Below are 24,763 nucleotides of genomic sequence, written 5' to 3'. Positions count from 1 at the left end.
ACTCAGACTGGTCTGAGGTGGTAAGCGGGGTCCCCCAAGGCTCAGTCCTGGGACCAACCTTGTTCAATTTATTCATAAACAACATTGAGGTCGGGATCAGTAGTTCGATATCAGTTTTTGCAGATGACACAAAATTGGGCAGGGCAATAACTTCACAACATGAAGCAGATATCCTGCAGAATGACCTGGACAAAATAACAGAGTGGGCAACGACATGGCAAATGAGGTTTAACGTGGAGAAGTGTAAGGTTTTGCACTTGGGGACTAAAAACATAAAATCACAATACACGTTAGGAGGGGAGCCCTTGGGGGAATCAAAAATGGAGAAGGATCTGGGAGTATTGGTTGATGATAGATTAGGAAACAGCATGCAATGTCAAGCGGCAGCTTCCAAAGCCAACAGAATATTAGCATGCATAAAGAAAGGGATGCATTCCAGAGATAAGACTATAATCCTTCCACTTTATAAAACTCTGGTCCGACCGCATCTGGAGTATTCCGTCCAGTTCTGGTCGCCAGTCCTCAGGAGGGATGTGTTGGAGCTGGAGAGAGTCCAGAGAAGGGCAACTAAACTAATTAGGGGATTGGAGGACCTTGACTATGAAGAGCGTCTACAATCGCTCGATTTATTCTCCCTGGAGAAGAGACGTCTGAGGGGGGACATGATAGCAATTTATAAATATCTTAATGGGGATCCCAGCTTAGAAAAAAAGCTGTTCATTCGAAGGGATTGCATGAGGACTCGAGGGCATACAATGCGATTAGAGGAGAAGCGTTTTAACCTCAGGCAACGCGGGGGGTTCTTTACTGTTTGGGCAACAAGATTGTGGAATTCTCTACCACAAGAGGTGGTTTCTGCGGGTAGTATGGTGGCTTTCAAAAGACTCTTAGACTTACATCTCAAGGATCAGAACATTCAGGGGTATGGGAGATGATTACAGCCACACATGCCTACACAGGTTGAACTGGATGGACTATTGTCTTTATTCAACCTCACCTACTATGTAACTATGTAACTATGTAATTTTAATGAGTTAAGGGACACTGTTCATAGAAACAACAAAAACAAAAGAAAACTGAACACCAGCAAAAGTAAAAAAAAAAAAAAAAAACACACAACAAAAATAATGAGTGTGAAAAGATACCAACCAGAGAAAAAATGTAATAATAAAGGATTTAAAATACAAAAGATATAAGAAAACATCAGAATACCACAATAAAAAAAAAAAAGTAAAAAAAAGTTATTGGCCTGAGCACTGCCACCCTGTCTTCACATAATTTATATGGCAGTAGAGCTTGGGTGAGTCTTGTTATATATTACTATGCTATATGTCACTTCCTCTCTGCCTGGTTTGACACCCCAAAATGCCCGCACCACTGAACTGTCCTTTGAATGTGTTGCAATTCTTGTACTTCCCACTGATCACGACGGGGGTGGTAATTTTTGCCGTGATGCAAAGCATTGTGGTCGTAGCATGGGTGTACCCCCACATAGCTGCCTTTGCAGCCTTGGGGGCGGGGGGAAGGCTGCTATGAGGAAGGCTGAGGCCGAAACGCGTTAGCATCAATAGACAATGTATTTTCTGTTGTGCATCAATAAAGGATCTTTTAAGAAGGAGTTGCTGGCTTTTTGTTAGATATATAAAGCATAGTAACCAGATCACATGAAGATAGACCTAAACCTCTGGCTCTTCCAGTTCGCAGAAACTATACAGTACTTAGTAGTAGCCCACTTTTTGCTCAGATAACACAATCTGCAATGGCCAACAGTCCTAAAAATACACAAAAACCTTTATTCACATGCAGGTTTTTAATATACAGTAGACCAAAATGGTCTTGTTTTTATACTCTAAGAAATTAATCCTGACACACTACCTACTAAGCCAATAATCTTGGACAAACATGCACTCTCATTGAAGTCTGGAAAGCCCTACTTAGCCAGAATCAGGATAGAACAGCGTTTCTCAAGCTTTTTTTTCAGCCAAGTCATCCTTTATGCTTGAGATACCCTATTTTAAAATGTAAAAAATGTAACTAATAGTTTTACATACCACAGCAGCATTCAAACACTTAGGACACCCAACTTCATTATTATAATGCAAATATACCATTGCACACTGGTACTGACTAGTATTTCTAGAGTTCCTCTTCTTCCTCAGTTTCCCTCCCTCATGCAGCTTACATGACCCCAGTGCTGATGGAAAGTGGCAATGAAGGGGAAAAACAAGGATACTGTGCAGGTGCCTGACATGCTCCTATTTAACCAAAGTTGTCATCAGTTATCAGGATGCCAGTGGCTAGCCTTGCCTGGTGCCCAAGGTTGTAATTCTGAATGATAAAAACCTGTGGCTTTGTATTAAAAAAAAAAAAAAGGCAGGTCTGATCCGCCTGTCAGCGTGTTGACAATATTAAGGCAATTTTTAGACACCCCAGATGAAGAAGGCTGGAAATGAAGCTCCGGCTCGCCTATTTTTATTGTCCCAGGTTCGCTTAAACCAGGGTTTTTCAACCAGGGTTCCATAGGACCCTAGGGGTCCTCCAGAGGTTGCTAGGGGTTCCTTGAGCAATGGGCAATTGCCGCCTCTCAGATAAGTTCCCACTAATACTATTGATCTTTTGGGCTGTGAGGGGGGTAATTCTTTCCAATGGCCACAAGTGCAAGGAACATTCTTGTGACTATGACACTAATGTATCATGAGTTGTAGATATAGTAACTTTTAGCAGGGGGTTCCTTGAGACCAGAAAGTTATTTCAAGGGTTTCTCTGTATAGAAAAGGTTGAGAAAGGCTGCCTTAAATCATAACACATCTTTCTCTTGTATAGTCAGCTGATGGCAATCACACATAAATGTCACAGGACCACATTTTAACCACCCAACCAACAACGTCATACGACTTTGCATACTTTGGGTGGGGATATCTGCATCTACAGGCATCATTCAGACATCTTTTTCAGCCAGCGATTCCCTGCACCGTAAAAACAATCAGAGCAGCTGTTCAGCCGCTTGTTTTTACAGGCGACGGGAGGGGACACCCCCCCCCCCCCCTCCGGTGCTTCTACCAGCTCGCTCATGCGATCAGTGAGGCGGAGAAGGAATCCAGTGGTGGTAGTTTACCATAGAGAATACTGCGGGGCCAGATGGCCAGATGGTCCCCGGCAGTCTCTATGACCTTTGGAAGCTGTAAACACTGCTGTTGCCTCGGCTGGAAAGCCAAGATTTTTTTTTTTTGTTTTTTTTTTGTTTTTTTCTTTTAAGGCTTTCCAGCCTAGAGGAAAGATGTGGGGACCTATAAACCCCTAGATCTCGCTGTAAAGAGGACCTGTCATGCCCTATTCCTATTACAAGGGATGTTTACATTCCTTCTAACAGGAATAAAAGTGATCAAAAAAAAAATTAATAAGGAAAGTGTCAAAATATAAACATAAAAGTAAAATATGCAATAAAAAAAATGTAAAGCACCACCGTCTCCGTGTGCTCACTCACAGAAGCGAACGCATATATAGGTCCCGCCCACATATGTAAACAGCATTCAAACCACACATGTGAGGTATTGCCGATAAGGTTAGAGAGCAATAATTCTAGACCCACTCAGTAACTCTAAACAGTTAACCTGTAAAAAATATGAAAGCGTCGCCAATGGAGATTTTTAAGTACCAAAGTTTGGCGCCATTCCACGAGTGTGCGCAATTTTAAAGCATGACATGTTAGGTATCTATTTACTTGGCGTAACATCTTTCACATTATGCATAAAAAAAAATAAAAAATCAGGCTAACTTTAGTGTATTATTTTTTTAACTAATTGAATTACCTTAATTAGATGAATTAAAATTAAGATCAATTAACTAGGATGCATTAATTTGATTATTCTTTTAAATTCATGAAAGCGTTAACTACACCCCCCCCCCCCCAAAAAAAAAAGCGTTAAAAAAAATTAAAGGAAAGGGGGAATCAGCGCTCAATTTCTAAAATGGTGGGCCATAAAACACAAAGTGGATAAAAGGTGTTCACAAGAAATATATGATGAATAAAACAATATATATAATATAAAATATACAATGAAGATCATAAAATTAGCTAAATAGCTGATAAGGTGATAAATATTCAAAAATATGCAATTGAGCAAAAAGTGCTGAAGTGCTAAGTGAAGTGATAAATAAGTAGCGGTAATCATAAAAGTGCAAAAGATGCAATAAATCAACACATAAAAGTGACTGTGACAATACTGAACAGCAAATAAATAAAAGTGCAAGTGATGCGATAAAGTAGCATACAAAAACACTGTGAGGATGCTAACACCATAAATAGTCCATGTGTCACGGGATGGTGTGCACAAAATAGATATGCATAAATAAATAAATGCAAAATGGGGCGAAAAAGTTCAAGGGTGTTTCAGTGTATAAAACAAAGAATCTCATCCAGTGATATACGTGTGCGATAAATTTGTGAGCTCTAATCCTAGATTAAGTGCAATGGCCGCTCACCTCCATTAACACTGAAAAGAGCGTTTTTGGTGTGTTAGATCACCATCAAGGACATCAGGGGGTTTTCCAACGAAGTATAACTGGGAATGGACAGTGGATATCTCCTCAGATCATAGAATAGTTGTCTGTAGTGGAAATTCCCCTCCTTAAGAGGACTTTTATCCTGATGTATTCCTATGCCACTCAATCATTAAAATGACAAGAGGGGGCGCTCATAGTGTAGTAGGTAAAAACTTTAATAAAGCAAGCAATAAAAACATTTACAGTTGAAGTAAGGGTAAACAAGCAGGAACAAGCAACAAAACAAACCGCTGATGCGGTGTCCACAGATGCTTCCGGTCTCGGCCGTAGTCCGGAAGTGACGTCACCCGGCTTCTCCCGACGCGTTGGGACACAACAGACATGTGACTTTATCAAGGGTATAGATGAGGTTAAAAAAATTGCTGTGCAAATATCGTGGGACATAAAAAGTTGCAACGAACACTATTTTATTCCCTAGGTTCCCCTTGGGGGTTCTGAATAATTTTTTAGCAAAAAGTTCAGTGAAACACATGTAGCAAAAGTCAATAATTTACCCTAAAAATTGTCCTGAAGGTGCTGCTTGTATAGAAACAATAATTTCTGCTTGCCGCCAGTGCACTGTAGCTTTACTGCTACAGTGCAGGCCAGCTGATTCTTCTTTTCTGGGTAGGGGGCACATGCGCTTCGTCAGCTATGCTGTGATTAGTTAGAGCAAAAGCTGATCAGCGAATGCTGGTCAACGGATGTCAGACAGCACCCGCTGATTGGCAAGGAGGGAGACAGGACAGAGCTCTGCCAATGTAAACAATGTCTCTGAAAAGCAGGGAATAAAAACTGGCACATCCCTTAGTAAAGGCACCTCAAAGTACACACATAAACACTGGTTAGGCACACATATAAAAACAATATTTTTCCTGCGTCAAGTGGTATGCAAGAAGGTGTGCGGTCTCGTGTGGTGTTTGTTGACACCACCTAAGGTCTTGAGGCCCCCTCAGGACCAAGGGTATCCAAATATACTGAAAAACAACAACAACAAAAGAAGGGCGCACCGACCTTGTGCATTACCACTAAAACGGTTTATTTAAATGCGAAAAAGCAACATACATTATACTCACAAACATATGATAGTTGCACACATGTAAAGATATTGGACCCAATCATCTCCAAGACAATCAGGATGTTTCTACAGTGCTGGATGACATGATGGTATCTGCATATAGCTGGCTGACATGTTTCGAGGGAGGACCCTCTTCCTCAGAGCCAAAACATGCTACACACATTTAAACCTTTGATCACCCTAGATTTTTAACCCCTTCTCAGACCAGTGTCATTAGTACAGTGACAGTGAATGTTTTTAGCACTGATCACTGTATTAGTTTTACTGGTTGCCACAAAGTGTCAAAAGTGTCAGTGTCAGATTTCCCACTATACAATCACAGTCCCTCTCTAAGTTGCTGATCACTGCCATTACTACTAGGGCTGAACGATAGTCGATATGATATCGACTATCGTTCTGCGGACGTGGTCATGATATTTTACATAGGCAGGGAGAAGTCGGGACTCGGAGGAGGACTCTCAGACATCCGTTAGGCAAGGAGAAGTCGGGACTCGGAGGAGGACTCACAGTCGTCCCACACTTCAGCGGTGAGCAGCGCGCCGTGAGCAGCTGCACAGCTAACCAATCACGCGTGCCTGCACACCTGATTGGCTCGCTGTGCCGCTACTCACGGCGTGATTGGTTCGCTGTGCCATTGAGAAAACTAGCTGAGGGCGGAGACTGAACGTGTGGGCTGCAGTGCACGGAAGTGGAGTGAGTCAGTGTATGCGGCTGTGATCTTTTACCGGCTCCTAGTCCTCCGCTCCTACCACCACTGTGAGTCCCGACGAGAATGAGAGACTGAATAATCCGATTCCACACTGTCACTGACTGTCACAGAGTATTGAGTACCATTATTAACCCTGGCCTGCCCTGTATCTGCAATTAAAATTTAGAAGGCTGTGCTGCTGCCTGCATGCTTCATGATTTCCATCCATTCCCAGCATCCTTCCCTACAGTGTCAGTAACATTAACCCTGGCTGTCCTGGACTCCCAGTGCAGTATATAATATATACAATCAGAAGAAGGGCTGCTGCAAAACTCATCCCATCCCTACAGTAACATTAACCCTGGCTGTCCCAGGTTCCCTTGTAAGGTAATTGTTGACTTTAGCCTGGATTGACGGGTCTCTCAATATCGCAATATATATTGTTGAAAAAAAAAATAAAAAATTTCGAGTATATATACCATACTTTGTAGACGTATATATAACTAGCCCAATTTAAATGCATTTAGGGTTTTTTTTTCCCACAAACAGATGTAGCAGAATACATACTTGCCTAAATTCATGAAGAAATTAGATTTTTGTAAAAACAATTTTATTGGATATATGTTTTATAGCAGAAAGTAAAACAACTTTTATTTTAATTTATAGCACAACATTTTAAAAAAAACCCAGTAGTGATCAAATACCACCAACAGAAAGCTCTAAAAAAATTATATAAAAAAATGATTATATAAAAAAATTATATAAATTTAATTTGTGTACAGCGTTGCATGGCTGCGCAATTTTCAGCTAAAATAACGCAATTTCAAAAAGCAAAAAATTGCCTGGTCATGAAGAGGTTTACATCTTCTAGAGGTCAAATGAATATGCAGGTTATGGAGCAGAGAGAACATTCAGATAACTATATTAATTGGTAACTTTTACATCAGGAGGAACATGGCATTCCTTCCAGATATTGGACAACTTCATGTATTAGGCGTCAGCTTTCAACATGTAGCAAACATACGGAAAGCCATAATACTTACAAAGCCAGAAATATTACCATCACTACAGTGAACAGAACAGTGTTTGCATCAATGATATAAGAAAAGTAGCAGCTCGACGCCAGTCTCCTACGTGTGTAAACTTTGCAGTTGTGAGGTATGACATTGCGCTGTTCATGTTCTGGGCAGATAAAATCAGGGCAAAAAAAAGGAAAAAAGGTGGCATACAGCCAGGGCACTACATGCTGCATTTCAACAAGTTTTTTTTTTTTTTTTTTTTAACAAAGCTGTCAAAGCCAGCTGTAGATACAATGTGCACACATTCTGCAGCCTCTAGTACTGAATGTCTTTCCATGAGAAAAGCCTCACATTTGAGTCCAGTATACTTTAAATAAAGAGCTCATTTACTGCAAAAGTCTAACTCTTTTCTTCTGTTGCCTATTTTAAACTAAAACCAACAGAACTGTAATTTCAGGGATCAGGTTAAAAACTTAATATTAAATGCTTTATCATAAGTTTTGTATGGAAAAGAGAAAATCCATGGAAAAAAAAAAAAGAAAATCTTGCTAGATGCACTGACCTTCATTTTGCCATTCCTGTCAATAGTATTCTTTCAAATCGCAATGCTAACCATTTAAACCTTTCGGCGCCAGAGTAGTTTTTGTGTTTTTTGCACAGATACTGTATACAAAATCCCTTAGACCTAAAGATTACTTCAAACTCCCAAAACATTACATATTTTCAAAAAGCAGAGCCCCAGGGAATAAAATAGCGGTTGTGCTATTTTCTTTATACACTAAAGCTATATATAGAAGAGATTTGGAGGCAAATTGGACTTTAGTGGTACCATAGAACTAGACATGATGATGCACTAAAGGTACCAGTATAAAAAAAAAAATGTAATTTATTACATCATCATAAAACTATCAATAAGAGAAAAATTCAAGGTAGACAGATCATCTTTTAAAAAATACAACACATTTGAGAAAAGCTCTGTATCAATACCACAAAAGGACCAGTAAAGAGCAGTATAATAACCGCAAAGAACCCCGTCCTAGTGGATTATGACGGGCATAATTCACTAGGATGAGGTTCTTTGCAGTTATTATACTGCTCTTTACTGGTCCTTTTGTGGTATTCATACAGAGATTTTCTCAAATATGTTGTATTTATTAAAAGATGATCTGTCTACCTTGTATTTTTCTCTTATTGATGGTTTTATGATGATGTAATAAATTTAACTTTTTTTTTTTTTTTTTAATACTTGTACCTTTAGTGTATGTCTAGTTCTATGGTACCACTAAAGTCCAATTTGCCTCCAAATCTCTTCTACAGTGCATTGAGAAAGTATTCGGCCCCCTTGAACTTTTCGACCTTTTGCCACATTTCAGGCTTCAAACATAAAGATATAAAACTGTTAATTTTTTGTGAAGAATCAACAACAAGTGGGACACAATCATGAAATGGAAAGAAATTTATTGGACATTTCAAACTTTTTTAGCAAATAAAAAACGGAAAAATTGGGCGTGCAAAATTATTCAGCCCCCTTAAGTTAATACTTTGTAGCGCCACCTTTTGCTGTGATTACAGCTCTAAGTCGCTTGGGGTATGTCTCTATCAGTTGTGCACATCGAGAGACTGACATTTTTGCCCATTCCTCCCTGCAAAACAGCTTGAGCTCAGTGAGGTTGGATGGAGAGCGTTTGTGAACAGCAGTTTTCAGTTCTTTCCACAGATTCTCCATTGGATTCAGGTCTGGACTTTGACTTGGCCATTCTAACACCTGGATATGTTTATTTGTGAACCATTCCATTGTAGATTTTTCTTTATGTTTTGGATCATTGTCTTGTTGGAAGACAAATCTCCGTCCCAGTCTCAGGTCTTTTGCAGACTCCATCAGGTTTTCTTCCAGAATGGTCCTGTATTTGGCTCCATCCATCTTCTCCCATCAATTTTAACCATCTTCTCTGTCCCTGCTGAAGAAAAGCAGGCCCAAACCATGATGCTGCCACCACCATGTTTGACAGTGGGGATGGTGTGTTCAGGGTGATGAGCTGTGTTGCTTTTACACCAAACATAGCGTTTTGCATTGTTGCCAAAAAGTTCGATTTTGGTTTCATCTGAGCAGAGCACCTTCTTCCACATGTTTGGTGTGTTTCCCAGGTGGCTTGTGGCAACCTTTAAACGACACTTTTTATGGATATCTTTAAGAAATGGCTTTCTTCTTGCCAATCTTCCATAAAGGCCAGATTTGTGCAATATACGACTGATTGTTCTCCTATGGACAGAGTCTCCCACCTCAGCTGTAGATCTCTGCAGTTCATCCAGAGTGATCATGGGCCTCTTGGCTGCATCTCTGATCAGTCTTCTCCTTGTATGAGCTGAAAGTTTAGAGGGACGGCCAGGTCTTCGTAGATTTGCAGTGGTCTGATACTCCTTCCATTTCAATATTATCGCTTGCACAGTGCTCCTTGGGATGTTTAAAGCTTGGGAAATCTTTTTGTATCCAAATCTGGCTTTAAACTTCTCCACCAACAGTATCTCGGACCTGCCTGGTGTGTTCCTTGTTCTTCATGATGCTCTCTGCGCTTTAAACGGACCTCTGAGACTATCACAGTGCAGGTGCATTTATACGGAGACTTGATTACACACAGGTGGATTCTATTTATCATCATTAGTCATTTAGGTCAACATTGGATCATTCAGAGATCCTCACTGAACCTCTGGAGAGAGTTTGCTGCACTGAAAGTAAAGGGGCTGAATAATTTTGCACGCCCAATTTTTCAGTTTTTTATTTGTTAACAAAGTTTGAAATATACAATATATTTTGTTCCACTTCATGATTGTGTCCCACTTGTTGTTGACTCTTCACAAAAAAATACTGTTTTATATCTTTATGTTTGAAGCCTGAAATGTGGCAAAAGGTCGAAAAGTTCACGGGGGCCGAATACTTTCGCAATGCACTGTATATATAATAATTAGGACGCAGGTACCTTCATACAAAAATCATTTTGACACCTTGCAATCTATACACTAAAGTTAGTTTTAGGGCACACAAAGACAATATTTTAACTATTTTTTGGTAAAAAAAATAAGACGAGTTTGTCAAATAAATAGATACCGATCATGCCAAACATGAAAACTGTGTGTGCCATCCCTCCTTTCCGGGGTATCCCCTCCGATACCCTAAGTTTTCCCTCTCTCTGTATTTAGAAGCTAGAAAATGCTGGATAACATCATACTATCGTATATATTGTGCCACATTGCATATGAACTGTTATTTCACTTATGCAGTCATTTTCTGTCTAAATGAACAATAGCTGTCATCGATATTTCTGGAGATGTTTGTTTGCACTTTGGCCTACATTGTGCATGATAACTTATGACCTTAACAGATGTGAATTTCATTGTGTCTGTTATGATGCATATCCTTCAAAAAAAATTATAAAACTTTTTTTTGATCCCATAGGGGATCAGCAATCCCCTATGCAATACTATTGTGTTGTGATTGGTTCTCTTTAAAAGGACATCAGGTGTGTCACCTGCCCTCCAGTGAAACTAATAGCCTACAGATTGCACTCCAATAGCTTCTTCTCTGGCCACAGAAACCAGGGGAAAATGACAGCCGGACTTGAAAGTCATGTAATGCAGGTAGGGTGGAACAGTGAACAGATGTTCACCAGTCTTCCACCCCTCTACCAAGTGGCACCCATCAAGCTGTCCCTGGTCCACAGATGTGGAGCACAGGAAACAAGGTGGGGAGAGTAAACAGCTGGACAGGGCTGACACCAATTCAAAAAATACTGTGTTTTGTCAACTCATTACAAGACCTAGGAGCTAAGTGCTTTTTGATAAACTAGAATTTTTTTATACTTGAAAGAATATAAACTCTGACACCTTGGGTAAGCATTGCATTGTATGCAGCTTTAGGATTCCAGGCTGACTGATATTTACACTGCTGAGATATAGGCAGCATATATACTCCAAGGTTTAATCACCACACTCACCTCTCTATGTCTATGCCCAATGGGTTGGCTGGTCGCTGAGACAATGGGGATATGCCTTTATTTCTGTCTGTACGCATGTCATAATAATTCATTTCTTCTACCCACACTGCTGATGGATCCAAAATACCTAGAAAAAATATATTCATTCATACAATGTATAGAAATGAGTGCACTGATAAAAGAAGCTGTTTGCATTAGAACCTGAAGTGGGGAGAGACAGCAGACAGATTTGTATCTTCATAAATATCCCTATAGTGACCCTGTGTGCCATACTCTTGCATATAATAGACAATTATAATAGAAAAAAAAAAAAAAAAAAATATATATATATATATATATATATTTTTTTTTTTTTTTTTTTTTTTTTTTTTACACAGACTTTTTTTGTTTACATTTTTTCCGCTAGTGAGGTTAAAAGAGACAATGGGGTTAATTTACTAGAATTGAACCATTAACCAAATGGTAATTTTGTTTATTTTTTTTTAAACATTACATTATTTTTCATTACATTTCTCTAAATTTGATTAAAACAAAGAGTATTATGTCTCTATTTTTTTGTCATCTTGTTTATTAAACTAATTTTCAGGGGTTGTAAATCTTTAAAATAAAAAAGTTCTTCAGAATCGTGATCTTTATTCTATGAAAAAAAAATAGATTTTATCCAGAATTGTGCAGCTCTATTGCTTCAAATGCTTTACTGGATAAATCATTTCTACTGGTCCTGGCCTACATAAATAAAAAAATACTATAAATACCATAAGCATAATTATGCCCTGTATAACTAAATGCTCTAGGTTTTTACCTTCTATGCATGAAGGTAAGAAACCTTCAGTATGCAGCCTCCCCCCCCCCCCCCCCCAAATACTTACCCTAGCCCGATTTCGATACAGGGATGTTCAAGAGAGTCTCTGCCTCCGCTTACCTCCCGCTGCTGTCAATCACAGCCAGTGAGAGAGGATCAGGGGTGGGGCAGAGCTGTCTTATGGACAGACTGGGGCTCGGGAGCGAGCACGCACAAGTATCTCTGTAGAAAGTGACTTGCTTTGGTGACACTCGGAGAAGAGGAGGAGCCCAGATTTCCGGTTTTAAATCTACCTTAATCACTTTAAATGTAACAATAATACTATAATGATCGAGAAATTTGACCAGAATGTAATTTTAATTGTATTAATTGTATTCTAAACTAACCAATGGCATAAGAAGTACATTTTTTAAGTATATATTCTGTGTTGATGAGCATTATTTAAATTTATTTTAGGTTACTTACCAATTTTGTCAGGCTTGAGGAGCTTAAAGAACACTGTTGAGGTTCCCTTCCCCCCAGATTTCGTGGTAACGATGATGTCCCCTTTGTCATTCTTGTCTTGTCCAACACGGCACACTATTTTACTGGCAGAGATCCATTCTGCAGTCAGCAGACAGTTGTGTCCACAGATGGTCAAACCTGCAGAGTATAAATTAAACCCGTGGTAAGAAAGTGATAGTATAAAGCATTATTGTACAATTTTTGTATCTTTGAATGGTGTGTTTTATATCACTGTTACTGTGTTTCCCCTGAAAATAAGACCTACCCCGAAAATAAGACTTATCTCAGTTTTCTAGGATGGCTGAAATATAAGCCCTACCCTAAAAATAAGCCCTAGTTAAAGTCCTTGTAAAATCATGTAATCCACGCTGTAAAAGGAATCTCGGCATCTCCCTCTGGGATCTCGGCATCTCCCTCGGCAGTGCTCAGAGCAGGGAAGAAGAGCTACGGCAGGTCATGTGAGTGCCCAGCGACGCTGTAAATAAGGCATTTTCTAAAATGTCATATAAAGACACACACTGGGCAATATATAATCCATTTACAGAGCGGATTGAATGAGTTTATAAGGACTTTAACTAGAGTTTATTTTGGGGATTAGAGATGCTGACTCCCAAGCTGATAGGGATGGAGAGGGGGAGAGAAGACAGGGGACAAATAAGACATCCCCCGAAAATAAGCCCAAATGCATTTTTTGTAGCCAAATTTATTATAAGACTCGGTCTTATTTTCGGGGAAACACGGTATGATCTAAATATTATACAGCAAATAAATACCATCCAAAAGGGAAAAATACAGTTTACAAATTAAACTCAAGTTCCAGCCAAAACGTTTGCATTTTAGGTAGAATGGGGAAGGCTTAGAAAATCTGTCAGATTTTTATTGATGTGACTCTATTTAGAAGATTTCCCATCACCACCTGTTGTCTGAAACAGCCGGGGAGCAAGAAATGAGGAAAAGCAGGGTTGTCATGACAGAAAGACACAGTCTAGAATACAAAGCCTTACATGTTTCCTACCATTTAGGTGGGATACAGGATAGAGGGAAACCCAGGAGTTTCAGGGTCTGACCATCCTAGGGAGGGGGTCCGCGTCCACCTCAAAATCCACTAGGAAAGGGGGGGAAACGTTTACTCACCATACCAGGAACACAGGCGGGCACCATCTCCTGACAGGACCCCTCTCCACCGCAGTGCGGGGGCTGTCGGCCACATAGGAACGCTGCGACATAAGCCTAGACCCTGTTGTGTGCGTCCTGGCGAGACGTTTAACTCACGGGGCCAGTCCCCGTCCAGTGGGACTATGTCGCGCCGACCATACGTGGAGCTAAGGCCTGCACGCGCTCACTGACCAGACTGGGGTGACCACTGGATATAGAGATCCAGCCCATAGCAGTTGCTTGAAGACCCCACAGGAAAAAATTACGGAGAAAAAGGCTAGCTAAAAAAATCTACATAATTTTAAGCCAGAACCAAAGATCTCAGCAAGGAACTACCGTAGGTCCTTACTCCTGACTAGGCAAATTAAAAACTGACATTCTATGCAGGAAGTGAGAGGGTGTACCCTACGGGACTGCCCATTGGCGTAGCCAGAACTTTTTTTCTGCCTAGTGTCCTACTCCTGTAGGGGGCAGTATAACCCTACTGATATGGATCATAGAACTGCGTCCGTCAATGAACGATAGAGAAATAATATTTAGAGACATGTATAGCGCAAGACACTAATATTAGATTTTACTCAAAACAACACCCAACATGGTACTATGGGGATTAACCAACAAAAAGAGCAAAAGAAGTAGCAATAGGAACACAGTTCCATTTTAGTAGAAAGGAAGGTAGATCCTGAGGGTCGGTATATATTCTTTGTAAGGGAAATTGCAAGGAATGGAATGCACATTGGCTAATGTATATTGTCCCAAAAGGGATCCATCAGGCTACTTGAAAGATATATTGAGTGAACTGATAGATTTCAAGAAGGGTAGACTGATAGTGGCGGGTGATTTAAACTTCTGCATGGATCCAAGGGTAGACAGTACTTCACATGCACTGGGGATAAGGAAGAAGCAATTGCGGGCGATTAGGAAGTTATCAGTGTAAATTGATAAGATGTGTGGAGAGCCCGGCATCCTGAGACAAAGGACTATACCTACCATTCCTCAGTGCCCGGGAAATATTCAAGGCTGGACTATATAATGGTGGAGAATAGATTGCTGGAATTAAAAACATCTATAGAAATAACATCTATATCAGATCATGCTCCAGTAGTAATAGAACTAAAACTAACAAGATACCATGGAAAAGGGAGTGCCTGGAGGTTGAATGGAGAATTAATACAAGAAAGGGAAGTTGAGAGAAAGAGAACTAGAAATATTCTTCCAGGCTTAATGAAACCCCAGATGTATCAGAAGCCACGGTTTGGGAGGCCCATAAATTATAGGTCAGAGGCATCCTGATCTCTATAGGATCCAGGACAAAAAAAGGAAGGATGAGGGATATGAATAGATTAATATCAGAAATGTATGAATTGGAACGACGACATAAAAGGGAAAATGGATATAGAGGTACAGCATGCCTTAGTATTTAAAAGGGAAGAGTTAAGACTTATTGGAACAAGTAACAAGAGAGGTATTTAACAGAGTGGCCAAAGATAGATATAAATGGGAGGAATAAGCCAGGAAAATATTTAGCAAGATTAAAAAAAAGAAACAAAATTGATAAATTTTATTGGGAAAGTTAAAAATACTAGCAACAAGACTAAATAAATTGATGCATGAATGGATCCATGCAGACCAGAAGGGATTTATCTCTGGGAGGGAAGTTAAAGATAATGTGACAAGAACTATCTTGCTACTGAATAAACTGAGAGATAGGGGGTCCCCAGTGCTACGTCTATTAATAGATACCGAAAAAGCATCTGATAGAGTAGACTGGGGCTTTATGATGAGTACAATAGAGAATTTGGGAGTTAGACCCAAGATATTGAGTTGGATAAAAGTATTATACAACCATCCTACTGCATCGGAGAAGTGTATGGGTGCCTATTACCTTCATTTGAAATGTTTAATGGGACAAGGCAAGGGTGCCCACTCTCTCCCCTCCGGTTTGTACTCTCACTGGAACCATTATTCGCTAAGGTGCGAAGTAGTCGAGACATAGGAGGTGTGGAGATCGGAGAGGAGGAGCATAAAATAGCGGCATACACCGACGAGGTCTTGTTCTATAAAACAAATCCTAGAATAACTTTACCTAACTTAATAAGGGAGTTAAAAAGATATGGAAAGCTGTCCAACTTGAAGATCAACCCAACAAAGTCTGAAATGTTGAATATTAGTCTGAATTCAAAAAAAGAACAACATTTGCAGAAGGAGTTTCCTTTCTCATGGGCAAAATCAGAGCAAAATTACTTCGGAACACCCACTGTAGGGAGGTTGTACCAAGCTAACTATATCCCACTATTAAACAAGATTAAGTCAGAATTAAAAAAAATAGCAACAAGCCCAATTTCTTGGCTAGGCCAGATAAATATAGTAAAGACGACATCTTTACCAACATTTTATATAAATTCCAAATGTTGCCAATAGAACTACTTCATTCATACCCTAATACATTAAAAACAATGATTTCAAAGTTCATTTGGCGGAACAAGAAACCAAGAATACAGCTCTCAGTATTGTGTAAAGACAAAGCACATGGGGGTTTAGAAGTGCCAGACATTAAAAGATATTACGACGCCGTAGTCCTAGTCCTAGCACGACTGATGGGTATAAATACATATGGAACAAACAAAACAAGGGCGCCAGGTCAGAGTATTGTTCAAATAAAAACAAATTTATTGCAATGCACTTACATGTAAAAAGATCAGCATCAACATTCAGGTGAATGACGTGGGTCCCCAAAGATAAGGTGCCGAGGGGTGGTGTGGATCGCATGCATCCAGCCACAAGTGTGTTCACAAGTCCAGGGATGGAGGATATGAGATGGATGGTCCGAAGATAATCCATCCCGAGGGAGGGGGATCTCACTACGCCTCCTCTTCCTGGGGACATCAGCGGCGCACAGCCGCAAGCCAGATGCAGTGTCACAGGACACTGCAGGTTCCTCCACGGAAGCCGGCAGGAGACAGCTGAGACTGTGGGGAGGGTGGGCCGCAACGTTGTTTCAGAGGATCAACCTCCTTCGTCAGGCTGGCCCGCCCCTCCACTTGGGATGCTTATATCACGCCAAGGAGGAGTGACAAGACTGGAATAATATCGCTAAAGAGTACTACTAAGGAACTACTCTAAAAAGGGGGGGGAAAAGTATGTGGACTTGAAAAAAAATGCCCTTAAGGTATGGGATAAAATACACAAGTCAGCAAAGTGGGAATTTAATTCACCTTTAATTTCATTATCAGACACAAACTTTTTCTTACCGGGTAAAGGAACACAATTTTGAGACTGGATTAAGAATGTCCAATTAAAACATATTATAAAGAATGGAAGGATATGTTCATTTCAAGAATTCAAACACATGGGAAGAATGAAGATTTTGAACGAATGGAGGTACTTGCAGCTAAAGCATTTTGTGTCATCATTACCACAGCCCATTAGATAGGGAAAGGAATTAAGTCCAGTAGAACAGCTCTTTGATTCATTAGGGATGGTGAAACACTGTATAGCACGAATATAAAAGATTCTCACAGGGCTGGTGGAGCCAAAAGCACCTCCATTCGTTGGAAAATGGGAAAGGTAATTGGGTACACAGTTAAAGGAACAAGAAGTAGATAAAGTACTGGAAGCTCCATACAGTTTCTAGGCCAATATAAATACCATAGAATTGAACTATAAGTGTATGGCAAGATGGTATATGACACCTGATAGGTTACATAAATATCAACCAGAGAAATCCCCATTGTGCTGGAGAGGATGCAATATAAAGGGCACGATGTCCCATCTGGAGTGGGAATGCCTAGAAATACGAAAGTATGGGGAGGAGGTAGGGCAATACATAGAAGAGATCCCAGGAATAAAAACTCCAGATGATCCATGGTGCGATTTGTTTCGCAATACAAATAAAACGAAAAAACAGTATAAATCTACAATAGTGCCTTACTTTCTAAACTCAGCAACAGGAGTAATACCCAAAAAATGGTTGGATCCTGAAAGGCCTACAATAAGGGAATGGTTTAAGAGAGTGGACTGTGTATATAATATAGAGTTTTTGAGAAGAAGGGAAGAAGCAAAGACAGAAAATTTCTTTGAAACTTGGAACAGCTGGACGGTCTCTAAAAAAACAAATAACTATGCAGAGATCTGTAAGGTATAGGCAACAAGGGGGGAGAGGTGAAGTGGAAAGAGGGAAGTCCCAGGCACAGAAGACGGGGGGTGGGAAGGAGAGAGGGGGAGAAATGGAAATATACTCAATTTTGTGTGAGGTGGGAAATGTTTGTGTGTTATTGGTACCTTTTTCTGGTTTTAAATTTGTATATAGAAATTAAATTAAAGAAAAAAATTTAGGCCAGCAAAATTAGTGTGTACTGTTGCCTCTAGCATTGCTTCTGTTTCTTCTTGCCAAAGGCCTCCATTTTGCTGGAGGCAAGAGCAGTCACTTTTTATTGACTTTTTATCTTCTTAAGCTTCATACACATGATAAGAATATTAGACAAATGATCGTCCATTCTTTTTTTTTTTTAATTCTAGTCTCATATCAAAAATGAGGTTGTTCAACTTACAAAAATTCTTGTATGACAGAATACAACTTCGGAAGTGATGTAACGTGTTGTATTGTATTGTAACGTATTCTTCTTTGTTTCCGAAAATGCGTAGTCTCGCTTTTCTGATTTTTATGGACACAAAATTGTACTGATTAACCACTTTGCCGCTGCTCACTAGAGCTCTACTGCGGCAAAGTGGCTCAATAACGACTGGCGACGTAGACCTACGTCACCAGACATTCTCCTCTGTATTCAGTCACAGCGGGAGTCGGGCCAGGGGAAGAGAGGTGGTGATCGCCGCTGCTCTTCAACGATCGTAGGGGAATCGAGTGTGGAGATCCGCCCGCTTGTGTAAACACAAGCGGGCGGATCTCCTAAGTTAAAGGCAGGGTCAGATTGCAGGGTTCAGCACAGCTATGTAGTTCAGCTGTAGTAATGTCACTGGTACCCCCAAAAGTGTCAAAAATGTCAGTCAAGGGTCCGATCTGTCCGCTGCAATGTCGCAGTCCCGCAAAAAAAAAACAAAAAACGCAGATCGCCGCCATTTCTCGTTAAAAAAAAACACCAAAAATGACAGAAATCTTTACCTTAGTTAGTAAACGCAATAACTTTTGCGCAAACCAATCAAAATATGCTTATTGCGATTTTTTTTACCAAACATATGTAGCAGAAAACAAATTGGCCAAAAATGTAAAAAAATTTTGACTTTTACATTTTTTGGGGGGGAATTTCATATAAAAAATGTGAAAAATATTGTTATTTTTTCAAAATTTACGCTCTTTTTTTGTTTATAGCGCAAAAAGTAAAAATCACACAGGTGATCAAATAGCACCAAAAGAATGGTCGCACGACCGCGCAATTGTCAGTTAAAGTCAAACAGTGCCGAATCTCAAAAAGTGGCCCAGACGTAAGAGGTAAAGTGGTTAAACAAAAAATTGTACAAGAAAGATTTTCGTGTTTGTCCCATCGGATAATTTTGGATGAACTGTCGTGATCAGCTCTTATTGAACTGATCACGACAGTTCAGATCTTAACGATCGATGCAAAAGCGGTATTTTTCATACAATTTGTACTAAGCTTTAGTGTGTTGTCAGCCTACATACGAGGAAATGTCTGAACAAGGACCTTCATTGCAAGATCATCAGATAATATTTTAATGAAAGTTGCAGATTTAAAAATACTGAAAATGACTTCTGGAATTCCATTAAAATGTTAACGCTTATATAAGATTTTGGTGATTGGGTTTACATATACTTTAACTTCTCAACACAGCCTAATTGGAAACAGAAAAGCCAGCTTCCTATGTGAGGGATGATGTAAGCTGCCAACAAACCAGGTAAATGAAAGGAAGAGCAGGTGGGGGAAGAAATCTCTGAGATCAGCCTATGGTGTGTCTAGGCCATGGATCTGCTAAGAAGCACAAGTCATCCATCCCCATACATTTCATGAAATAATGAGTGGTACCTGACCTACCATACTTTTAGAAGACCCTGGAAAATCTGTTAAAGTAATAAAAACACACAGATAGGAGGTAAATGGCTTTGCTGAAATGTATCTTTAGCAGTGTTCTCACCGACACCTGTATTCCGTGTTTAGTCATCCTTGTAGCTGAAAGATCATTGGGCTGTTAATAACCAAATTTTGGTATTGCCATCCCACGCTACCTTTAATACATAACTGATTAATGACCACATGAGCTAAAATTACATAAGGCGCGACAGGTTCATGTTACAAATATCCATGTCTTCCTGCAAAAGGATTTCAACAAGCTTTCACAAATGGGAAACTGACACTCTGTAACGTCATTACATGAATGCTTATGTCTGTAAAGCTTGTTATTACTACAGTTGTCAAATTACTTCTATTTCCCACTACCCGATGAGCGATCATTGCATTAATTTGCTGTGAACACAAAGCATGTGTGTACTAGAAAGTGCACAACTGTTACTATTCCAACATTTTACTGGAACTGCTATTGGAAAGAGGTGAACAAGGCACATACATGCACTGGCAGCGGCAAAACTCAGAATGCTATGAGCACTGTGTCGGTCCTTTATACTGATGGATTCAATAGGTGACATCTAGCCATCCTATACAGAGAAATGAAAGTTTAGCTCCGGGTAACTAATTAAATAAATCACTGAAATTATATTTATATCTAGGGGGGAAAAAAATCACTGGTTTTATACTTTTTTTTTTTTTTTTTTTCAGAAAGCTTAAAAAAAAAAATCTATATAGTCCTAGCTCTCAGGTGCCCCCCTTTCAGTGCCGGTTCACATATATGGGATGCGGGAACCCTGCGAATCCACTGCATCGCATTCAACTTGCAGGCAGTTCACACTGCCATATGTAAATTGCTGGGGGTGTCAATACAAAGTTAACGGTACCCCCAGATCATATCATATCGCAGTGCGAACTGTCAGTTCGGACATGAATCCTATCGCATAAGTGTGAACACTAGGGATGCACCGAACATTATTCGGCCGAAAATAGAGAAAATAGCACTTTCGGCATTCGGCCGAATAAGTCAAAAGGCCGAATAATTTTGAGCCGAACAATGTCAGCTTCCGCCCTGACCGCTCACCTTCCTCATTGCGGCTCGCGGCTCCCTTCTCACACGCCGCCGGTGTCCTGTCCGGCCGCGAGTAGGGGGTGTGACGTCACGCGCGCGTCCCGCCCCCTGCTCCTGACTGCGGCTCCTTCACACTAGGTCCACGCCCCGCCCCCCTGTTCGCGGCTTTTGGCCCTGGCTGCAGTTCAGGTATGTGATGTGGAGCTGAGCATATTTGGGGGAGAATACGGTAGCTGGCAGCTGCACAAGCATTAGTGTGCAGACTGCCATATGTGCTATAAAGTGCCCCTTAAAAAAAAAAAAGAAAAAAAATGTGCCCAACAGAGTGCTCCCTTGACATAAAATGTGGCCATCAGCGTGCCCCTTATTTTATGCTAAGGGACATGCTGATGAGCATATTTTATGTTAAGGGGCACTCTGATGAGCATATTTTATGTTAAGGGGCACTCTGATGGGCATATTTTATTTTAAGGGGCACGCTAATGGGCATATTTTATGTTAAGAGCAACGCTGATTTAAATGTTTTGTTTTGCCCATCAGCGTGCCCCCTAACATAAAATGTGCCCATCAGCGTGCCCCCTAAAAATTGGCAAAATAAATGGAAAAAATGCGAAACACCGCGTTCGGTATTCGGCCTTCGGCCAAGCATTTCATTATTATTCGGCTTCGGCCAAGAATTTCATTTCGGTGCATCCCTAGTGAACACCCATGCGATCCGATTCTGCTGCAGACCCAAAAGGGTCCTGTGCGAGTTGTGTCCGAATGCGATGCAAATTCAGTCATACAATCTGTATGGCTGAATTTGCATCGCACAGATAATGCATGTGATTTTCAGAGCAGTGCACTCCGAATCACATGCGATGGCTGTCATCGCACTAATGTGAACCGGGACTCAAAAGTGATAGCAGCTCACCACTTTAAGACCAGGCTTTTTTAAAGTTTAAAGCAGTATGTTTTGCTAGAAATTACTTTTAGTGCCGGTTCACACTACCGCGGCACGACTTCGGGGGCGACCTGTGAAGTCGCGTGCACCACGACTTTGGCGCGACTTGCACGGACTTCATATAATGAATGTCAATGCAAGTCGCTCCGATGTCGCCCCGAAGTAGTACAGGAACTACTTTCTAAGTTGGAGCAACTTGAGTCGCTCCTATTAGAACGCGCACTGCATGGACCACGACTTGTCAGGCTGACCAGTCGCCTGACAAGTCGCGGTAGTGTGAATGGGCACTTAACCCCCAAGAATTATTTTATTATATTTATCATTATTTTTATCCCTGCCAGGCTTTTATTTCTATCTGGGGCTTTCTTAGGAGCCATACTTGCATTTTTTGGTGCAAGTTCTAGGAGTTTGGCAGTCCATTTATGGGCTGTCCTAATGCAACGCACATTAACGCATGAAAAAACACGCATCAAGATTTTACTAGACAGTAAGTGATGGTAACCTTTCAGTAGCAGCACAGACCAAAAGTGAAAAAATATTTTCTTTAGTAGAGAAAGGCTAGAACTCCTGTCAGACTTTTTGGCTGTCTTCCTGTTGTAAGATTTCCCTCACTATCTGTCAGATGAAACAGTTGTCAGCAGAACAGAAAGTGAGGCTCAGTTCACACTGTGGCATTGCAGATCGCAGGCGTATTCGGCGCGATTCGGCCAGCGATTCCGAATAGCCGCAAATAGGACACCCTTACTATCCCCGTTATTTTCAATGGCACTCAAATCATGGCGTGATTTAGCCGCAATCATCGCCCGACTAATTGCGGTAAAATAAACGCAAACAGAATCGTGGGACGCTTGTCACCCAAAAGAAGTTCCGAAACTTCTTTTGCCAGTTAGGCGCCTCGCAATTAAGTTTGGGCAATTTTTAAGTGTCATTGAAAATAACCGGGACCATAACAACGTCCCGCATTTTGAGGCAATTCCGCTTGCGATCCGGTACGCCATAGTGTGAACGGAGCCTGAGGTTATATGTTTCAAATGGAGTCCTGGATCAGTAAAAACCTGCCATTCTTCCCCACTCTATCAAAAACTAGAATAAAAATTTTGAGCTTGAAATACACTTTAATGTATAAGCTTAGAACAAAGAATTGATCACAGAATAATCAAAGGGCACCAGTGATCACGTTCTCACCATTGTCATCCAAATCGAAGAACTACAAAAACAGGATCTATAAATGGACCTTTTAATCATCTGCCCGTCCTCCATTCATAAATCAGTTTTCATTCATGGAAGACAAAGTGTTGTTTCAATGAATAAAAGAGCGGGGGGGGGGGGAGGTCAGGCATATTCGGGCACTAACAACTAACTTAGTTCAATTAACCCCCCAAAACAGAAGTTTACACAGGGGGGGGGTCCATCAGAGGAGGAAGATTTCTGCTAAACCAGGACACAGCGGGTAATATCCCCTGTGCTGATGTTTTATATTATGTTTTAAGTACATTTAGGTATTAATTGCATACATGCATTGGTGGAGTTTGGCACAATGCAAGTATGCATATCTCTTGAGGGACTGATGTGGAAGCTGCCAATCATTGTAGTAGTCGGTCCTACTACAGCAGGGGTGTCAAACTCAATTTCATCACGGGCCACATCAGCTTTATGGTTGCCCTAAAAAGGGCCGGTTGTATCTGTAAGATTAGATGTCCAAAGCACCCCACTACCCCTTACATCAGATGTCAAGAGCCTCCCCACCATCAGAAGTCAAGAGTCCCCCGCTATCCCTTACATTACAATGAACCACCCTTGCCTTGTGCTGCTGCTGGGAAGCAGAAAGTGCAGGGTCTGGATGGGGACCAGAGGAGGGCTTGAGTCAGCTGTATGTTGAGACCAGGAAAGGTGGAGAGGGGGTGCTGCGGCTTCACAGAAAAGTGCAGGATCTGATGGAATTCTGTCATCCTTTTTGGAGGCGGAGACAAGGGGGATGCCGCAGCTACAGGAGAGAGGTCTGAGGGCCACATGAAATGGCCCGGTCGGCCCCTGGGCCTTGTGTTTGACATGTGTACTATAGTGAGAGCAGTGATCTTCAAGGTCCTGTGAAAGCAGCTGCCCCACTGCAAACTGACCACATGGGATCGCTGGCTCAGCACCACCGCTGTTCCCAAAACATCTTGTATTTTTTTAGTAAATACAAGGTGTTCTCTGATGAGGTAAAGAGGAGGCGAGGTGATGTCACAATCTGCACCTCCGCCAATCGATCAGAGAATGCCTAGACTTAATGAAAAAAACAAAAGGCGTTCTTTGAATGGTGGCATGGCCAATGACCAACCTCCTGTGGTCAGTATTCAGTGGGGCAGCTACTCAGCACAGGACCCAGAAGACTGCAGCAATCGCTATAGTAGCACCGACTACTACAGCGATTGTCAGCTTCCACAGCGGTCCCTCCGGTATGAGATGCGCATACTTACATTGAGCAACGCTAAACCAAAGTAATGATACAACAAAATCATATTTGAATCTAGTTCAAATTTAACGTGATTGTAAACGATGGTAAGTAAAAGCCCATTTTACTGGTACCCAACAGGCATAACCCTTGCAGCAAGGTTATGTTTTTTGCTTTCCCGAGAATTCAAGCAGGTAGCAAAATAAAATAGGCTGAGCTACTGGCAGCTTTAGTAGCTATTCAATATACAATACCAAGAAAGCACAAACGAGTAAAAATGTGAAAGACACATTAAAAATCACTGTGAACAATAAACATTATTGCAGAAATGTACTAACTAGAAATACACTAAACTTTCTCTAAAATTAAAGACAATATACTCCTATGCTAAAGTCACCATGCCTGTACAAAAAGATGTCATCATAGCACCGCATGCAATAAAATTATTGCTCCACGTGCTGAACATATTTTTTCTTCCACCACTGTAGTGGTACCATTACAACAA

General features: G+C 40.8%; 1 protein-coding gene across 2 annotated transcripts in view; it reads right to left on the bottom strand.

Annotated features, from left to right (window-relative positions):
• The window catches only part of EXOC2 (exocyst complex component 2), a 366,356-nt gene that overhangs the window by 329,335 nt on the left and 12,258 nt on the right, over positions 1–24,763 (bottom strand). For both annotated transcript variants that reach the window (XM_082258649.1, XM_082258650.1), the window contains exons 2-3: positions 12,584–12,760; positions 11,317–11,443 (exon numbers count right to left, since the gene is read on the bottom strand). In XM_082258649.1, coding sequence (XP_082114775.1) covers positions 11,317–11,443; positions 12,584–12,760 — 304 coding nt within the window. The remainder of the gene's footprint in view (positions 1–11,316; positions 11,444–12,583; positions 12,761–24,763) is intronic.

Source organism: Pelophylax lessonae (assembly GCF_965119305.1).
Source record: "Pelophylax lessonae genome assembly, chromosome: 5".
NCBI lineage: Eukaryota > Metazoa > Chordata > Amphibia > Anura > Ranidae > Pelophylax > Pelophylax lessonae.
This window is presented reverse-complemented; position numbering and strand designations above follow the sequence as displayed.